Source organism: Rhinopithecus roxellana, chromosome 10 (genome assembly GCF_007565055.1).
Source record: "Rhinopithecus roxellana isolate Shanxi Qingling chromosome 10, ASM756505v1, whole genome shotgun sequence".
NCBI lineage: Eukaryota > Metazoa > Chordata > Mammalia > Primates > Cercopithecidae > Rhinopithecus > Rhinopithecus roxellana.
Genome location: NC_044558.1, coordinates 12,377,232 through 12,384,411, shown reverse-complemented (window position 1 = coordinate 12,384,411; position 7,180 = coordinate 12,377,232). Strand labels below are relative to the sequence as shown.

The 7,180-nt window shown below is 47.4% G+C and overlaps 1 protein-coding gene across 1 annotated transcript; it reads left to right on the top strand.

The window, feature by feature from the left end:
- Nucleotides 1-4,486: 4,486 nt before the first annotated feature.
- On the top strand, nucleotides 4,487-6,589 carry LOC115899886 (basic salivary proline-rich protein 2-like). The gene is made up of 4 exons (XM_030938345.1): nucleotides 4,487-4,550; nucleotides 5,481-5,516; nucleotides 6,027-6,194; nucleotides 6,315-6,589. The coding sequence occupies exons 1-4, from the start codon at nucleotides 4,487-4,489 to the stop codon at nucleotides 6,587-6,589; spliced, it is 543 nt and encodes a 180-aa protein (XP_030794205.1).
- Nucleotides 6,590-7,180: the final 591 nt, after the last annotated feature.

Sequence of the window (7,180 nt, the reverse complement as noted above, 5' to 3'; positions counted from 1 at the left end):
GGTGCTGTCATGCTGGTGCTGTCATGCTGGTGGTGTCATGCTGGTGCTGTCATGCTGGTGGTGCCATGCTGGTGCTGTCATGCTGGTGCTGTCATGCTGGTGGTGTCATGCTGGTGGTGTCATGCTGGTGCTGTCATGCTGGTGCTGTCATGCTGGCGGTGTCATGCTGGCGGTGTCATGCTGGCGGTGTCATGCTGGCGGTGTCATGCTGGTGGTGTCATGCTGGTGCTGTCATGCTGGTGGTGTCATGCTGGTGCTGTCATGCTGGTGGTGTCATGCTGGTGGTGTCATGCTGGTGCTGTCATGCTGGTAGTGTCATGCTGGTGCTGTCATGCTGGTGCTGTCATGCTGGTGCTGGTGGTGTCATGCTGGTGGTGTCATGCTGGTGCTGTCATGCTGGTGCTGTCATGCTGGTGCTGGTGCTGTCATGCTGGTGGTGTCATGCTGGTGCTGTCATGCTGGTGCTGTCATGCTGGTGGTGTCATGCTGGTGGTGTCATGCTGGTGCTGTCATGCTGGTGGTGTCATGCTGGTGCTGTCATGCTGGTGCTGTCATGCTGGTGGTGTCATGCTGGTGGTGTCATGCTGGTGCTGTCATGCTGGTGGTGTCATGCTGGTGCTGTCATGCTGGTGCTGTCATGCTGGTGCTGGTGGTGTCATGCTGGTGGTGTCATGCTGGTGCTGTCATGCTGGTGCTGTCATGCTGGTGCTGGTGGTGTCATGCTGGTGGTGTCATGCTGGTGCTGTCATGCTGGTGCTGTCATGCTGGTGGTGTCATGCTGGTGCTGTCATGCTGGTGCTGTCATGCTGGCGCTGTCATGCTGGCGGTGTCATGCTGGCGGTGTCATGCTGGCGGTGTCATGCTGGTGGTGTCATGCTGGTGGTGTCATGCTGGTGCTGTCATGCTGGTGGTGTCATGCTGGTGCTGTCATGCTGGCGCTGTCATGCTGGCGGTGTCATGCTGGCGGTGTCATGCTGGCGGTGTCATGCTGGTGGTGTCATGCTGGTGGTGTCATGCTGGTGCTGTCATGCTGGTAGTGTCATGCTGGTGCTGTCATGCTGGTGCTGTCATGCTGGTGCTGGTGGTGTCATGCTGGTGGTGTCATGCTGGTGCTGTCATGCTGGTGCTGTCATGCTGCTGCTGGTGCTGTCATGCTGGTGCTGTCATGCTGGTGGTGTCATGCTGGTGGTGTCATGCTGGTGCTGTCATGCTGGTGCTGTCATGCTGGTGCTGGTGGTGTCATGCTGGTGCTGTCATGCTGGTGGTGTCATGCTGGTGCTGTCATGCTGGTGCTGTCATGCTGGTGCTGTCATGCTGGCGGTGTCATGCTGGCGGTGTCATGCTGGCGGTGTCATGCTGGCGGTGTCATGCTGGTGGTGTCATGCTGGTGGTGTCATGCTGGTGCTGTCATGCTGGTGCTGTCATGCTGGTGCTGTCATGCTGGTGCTGGTGCTGTCATGCTGGTGGTGTCATGCTGGTGCTGTCATGCTGGTGGTGTCATGCTGGTGGTGTCATGCTGGTGCTGTCATGCTGGTGCTGTCATGCTGGTGGTGTCATGCTGGTGCTGTCATGCTGGTGCTGTCATGCTGGTGGTGTCATGCTGGTGGTGTCATGCTGGTGCTGTCATGCTGGTGGTGTCATGCTGGTGCTGTCATGCTGGTGCTGTCATGCTGGTGGTGTCATGCTGGTGGTGTCATGCTGGTGCTGTCATGCTGGTGGTGTCATGCTGGTGCTGGTGCTGTCATGCTGGTGCTGTCATGCTGGTGGTGTCATGCTGGTGCTGTCATGCTGGTGGTGTCATGCTGGTGGATGAGCAGTGATTTGGATAGATATTGTCCCTTCCTTCCAGGGACTTGGGGTCCAAGACTGACATATCATTGTGAACAGACACAAAAAGGAAATACATGGCTGCATGCTTTGCACAAGTAAACACAGGGATACTTTACAGTCTTCCCTCCATCACCTAGGGATGTTATATACTTTGTAGACGAACAGTAGCAATATCTTAGTTCCAGACTCCCTGCTGTTACTTCACTCAAAGTACACAGCATCCCATTGTCATTAGTTGTGTTGTGAGGCCAAACCTTTTCTTCCTGTTAGTCCAAATAAAATTAGTAGGCATATCTATTGCAAAAGACATGATGACACACCTGCCAAAATTAAGAAGACCTAAAAAGTCCTCTTCTGTGTGCCTTCTCTGGGCTGTAACAATGTATAAAACCCTCTAGCACCGTGAGGGACATGGCAGGCACTTGGAGAATTTATTTTTGCCTCAGTTTTTTATTTTGAAAAATTTTGCACACACAGAAATGTTGAAAAAATTGTATCATATCCCATAAACTCTTCACCTAGATTTAATGATTGATCATCATTGACCTTAGTTGCTTGTTTCTTTCTAGGTGTGTGTGTGTGTGTGTGTATGTATATATATATTTCACCATGGTGTTATATATAGATATATAATATATATATATTTTATTGTTAAACTATTTGAAAGTAAGTTGCAGATATCTTGACACTCTGCCACTAAATGCTTCAGCCTGCAGCTCTGAAGAACAAGGTCACTCTCTTATACATCAACAATACCATTATCACCTCCTGCATCAGAAACTCGAATTCAGTGATTCCACAATATCATCTAATAGTTAATCCACATTCACATTCCCCAATTCTTCCAAATACTTCTTTCTGCCTTTCTTGTTTCCAAGCTAGACGTTAATCAAGGGTTGCACATTGTATTCCGTTGAGTCTCTGTAGGTTGTTTTGATCTAGAAGAGTTCCCTCACCCATTCATTCATTCATTCATTCATTTCTTCATGCATTTTTATAACACTGATATTTTGAAGCAGCTAGGCCAGTTGCCTTTAAGAATATCTCACATTCTGAACTCGTATGATTGCCTCCTCATGGTGCCATTTAACTTGGGGAACATGTATTCTTTTACGATTCTTCCCCTCCCCTGTGTTTATGAATTGTCAAGTTGTCATCAGCCAGTGCATTTGATGGTGGTGAGTGACAGGGGGACGTGGAGAGTCTTGCAGGTTGGCAGATCTGTAATTTTTTTTTATTATTATACTTTAAGTTCTAGGGTACATGTGCACAACATTCAGGTTTGTTACATATGTATACATGTGCCATGTTGGTGTGCTGCACCCATTAACTCGTCATTTACATTAGGTATATCTCCTAATGCTATCCCTCCCCACATCTCACGACAGGCCCCGGTGTGTGACGTTCCCGTTCCTGTGTCCAAGTGTTCTCATTGTTCAATTCCCACCTATGGTGAGAATATGCAGTGTTTGGTTTTCTTGTCCTTGTGGTCCTTGTGATAGTTTGCTGAGAATGATGGTTTCCAGCTTCATCCATGTCCCTACAGAGGACATGAACTCATCCTTTTTTATGGCTGCATAGTATTCCATGGTGTATATGTGCCACATTTTCTTAATCCAGTCTATCATTGATGGGCATTTGGGTTGGTTCCAAGTCTTTGCTATTGTAAATAGAATTTCCTTTCCTAGCCAAGGGAAGCGGTGAGAGATGGCACCAGGAAAATCAGGTCACTCCCACCATTATACTGTGCTTTTCCAATGGTCTTAGCAAATGGCACAGGAGTGGGTGAATTTTATAGAATATTCTAGAGAAGGGGAAGAGCATGAAGGAAGTTTTGGCGACATGACATCGCCTGGTTCCCTCACAGAACTCCGTATTCAGTTTTCTCAGGTCTAGAAATCTCCTGGTGGTTTCTGTGTTCATTTTGCATTAACAACCCCTAAAAATACTTTAAAATACACAATTTTAGCCTTCCTGCGTTGTACAGCACCAAGCCTTGCCTGAGCTGAGTGAGATCCACAGAAGCTCGAACAATAGCTGTAGCCTGAGCAGGCTGCGGGGCAGCTTTCTGTCATCTATGTGTGCCCAGGAGTGTGCTGTCCTCACACATCTCACAGATAGCAGAAGTCATCTCTATCCCATCAAACATTTAGCTAAATATGAAAATATCTGTACACACACATCACAAGAGATGGAAATAAGGCATAAAAGGATCCAGAGATATGGACCATTTTCACTGCTGGCTGTAGCATCGCTGCTCACATACACATAAACAGAAATAAACAGCACAGTGGAAAGCAGATAATAGTCTTACGTAAAAGATTGAAACTCTCATGGTATCTAAAGTTCAATTATGAAACAGTGCTGACAGCTTGGACACAGTTCCTTCAAAACCATAGTTCAAGTCCTAGTTTAACTTTTTGAAATAAGACACTAGCGACATATATGACCCAACCCATCCCTCTGGGCTAGAGTATCAAAGAGAAATAAGGGATACACCTGACCTGCAGTGAACAAAGGAGAACCCAGTCTCTGAGGTGGTGAGGCCTCACCAGGGTGGAGCTCAAAGGTGTCATTGTTCTGATCCTCTTTATAAAGGGAGCTGCCCCGTTTCTCCCAGCACAGAGTTGGGAGCACCTACAGAGCCTCCTGCAAGATGCTGTTGATTCTGCTGTCAGTGGCCCTCCTGGCCCTGAGCTCAGCTCAGAATTTAAATGAAGGTAAAACAGAAGCGGGTGAAGATGCGGTGACCCTGATTGGGGCTTGGAGGTGATAATGGTAATTAGCGGGAAGAGAAGAGAATGAAAACCCAGATGGGGCTGCAGAGTTTTCATGCCTGGGATCAGGAGACCAATTGCACCCTCATTCCACACTAAGGGTTTCTAATTTATTTAACTTACCATGAAATCCAATAAAGAATTTGTACCAGGGGAATGAGAAGGTAAGATTTGCGTTTATAGAGAGAGATGACTGTGCTGTGAAGGATGCAGTGGAGAATGCAAGGCAGATTCAGGGAAGTCCAGCTCTGAGCATCCTATACTGATCTCAGTAAGTACACAGGGATGATGGTGGCCTTGGCTGTGCAGTGGGCCAGCATCAATGATGGCAATAACCACACATCAGAGACACTGCAGAGAAAGAACTGGATGGAACACTTGTCTCTGTCTAACTAGAGATACAGAATATCAGAGCCAATCATTGTCGTTTATCTCTCCCCTACATGCAGTATTTCAATGTGTTGGGAGTGGTATGGGTAAGACTGTATTGAAATGATTACTTCTGTTTACACCAATTGAGAAAGCATGGGTACATAAGCAATGTATTTATAGGAGGTGGAGGGCATAAGAATACCAAACTATCACATTGAAGTCCCTGGCATGTGTAAACTAAATCAGCATTAAGTCTTGAGGATGCTAGGGAGGGAAAAAAGGGGCTCTTCTGTGATGAGTTCATGCTTGTTGCTCTGTGTCATAACAACTGTGCCTCCCCTTACACCTTCCTCCCTTTTCAGCAGCTTCACAGACCGTGGCTGATGAGTTAACCTAGGGGATTCATGGGGTGGTGAGAAGACCCTTTTCCCTGTAGTACACTTGTGAGTCTTGAAAGATCCGAGATGTAACTTTTCCCATCATCCTGTGCTTCTCTTCTAGATGTCAGCCAGGAAGAATCTCCCTCCCTAATATCAGGTAAATCCCAATTTATTCTCAATCTGTTTTAACTGTCTTTTTCTGCTCACAAATGGATCAGTTCTCCAGTGTCTTCTTATCAACACTTTCCTTTCAGGAATTGATTAATGTTAGTGCCTCTAATAATAGGCAATCTTCATGCAAGCTTGATTCTGGAGACCATGAGCAGGCCACCAAATTGAATGGCAGAGATGCTTGGCTTAGATGACAACAGGAGTGGGTTGACTCATCCCCCCGGCCAGGAGTGCCTTCTGGAGATGACAGACAACTGGGCAGCATCCTCATTCTGACTCCTCTTTATATAGAGTCCCCCAACTTTGTTCTTCCCCAGCGTTCCATTCCAGAGATCTATGTGTTAACTGAAAATGCAAAGAAATTAGTGTCTTGGTCCCATTGTTGTGCGTTTCCCCCCTCAGCTTGTTACCCTAGCTGATCAAAATTTATTGTAACTAGCCAGTGAATCTTGTGTGGGCTTTTACTCTGTCTTTCCCGTCTCTCTTTCTCCTAAAGAAAATCAACAAGGACAACCCCAGCAAGGAGGCAACAGGCCCCAAGGTCCCCAATCTCCTCCAGGAAATGCACAAGGACCACCCCAACAAGGAGGCAACAGACCTCAAGGTCCCCCACATCCAGGAAAGCAACAAGGACCACCCCAACAAGGAGGCAACAGACCTCAAGGTCCCTCACATCCAGGAAAGCAACAAGGACCACCCCAACAAGGAGGCAACAGACCTCAAGGTCCCCCACATCCAGGAAGGCAACAAGGACCACCCCAACAAGGAGGCAACAGACCTCAAGGTCCCCCACATCCAGGAAGGCAACAAGGACCACCCCAACAAGGAGGCAACAGACCTCAAGGTCCCCCACATCCAGGAAGGCAACAAGGACCACCCCAACAAGGAGGCAACAGACCTCAAGGTCCCTCACCTCCAGGAAGGCAACAAGGACCACCCCAACAAGGAGGCAATTCCCAGCAGGCTGGGCCACCTTCTGCTGGAAACCCCCAGGGCCCACCATCCTCTCCTCAAGGGGGCAGACCCGCCGGACCTCCCCAGGGACAGTCTCCCCAGTAATCTGGGATTCAATGACAGGTATGATTCCAGTTGATTCTTCACCAAGTGCTCTAATTGCTACAGGTCTCCAGCTTTACTGTGCCAAAGAATCAACTAAAACCCATTGACATCGTTTTGTTGTAGAACCCACTTCTAAAGATTTGTGTTCAGATATTCTGGAAATGGGTAACAAGGCCCTATATTTGTAACAAGCTCTTGAAGGAATTCTGATGTTGAGAAGCAATATTCCTAATAATCTGTCTTAAATTGTATTGGCAAAGAGGAAGTAGTACCATGTTCGGTCTGCACTGTGTTTTCTGTCCAGAAACTCACAGACCTCCCATTTAAAGTTTTCACCTGAGCACTGTTTGCTCCGTCCTGCCTCACTCCAGCCTCTCTAGTCCAGTATTCCTGCCAAGTGGTCCCTGAACGTTCAGCAGCTAAATGGTGTCTCATATTTTAAATTCTTACTTTTCAGTAAGTACGTGATTAAGCTTGCAACAAATATCTAATGGAATGGAAAAATATGAAGCTAAATTTAAAGGCATAACTCATCCCACCTGCCTTCCCTCCTTCAGAAAATTACCACTGTTAATTTAGTGCATCTTCTCT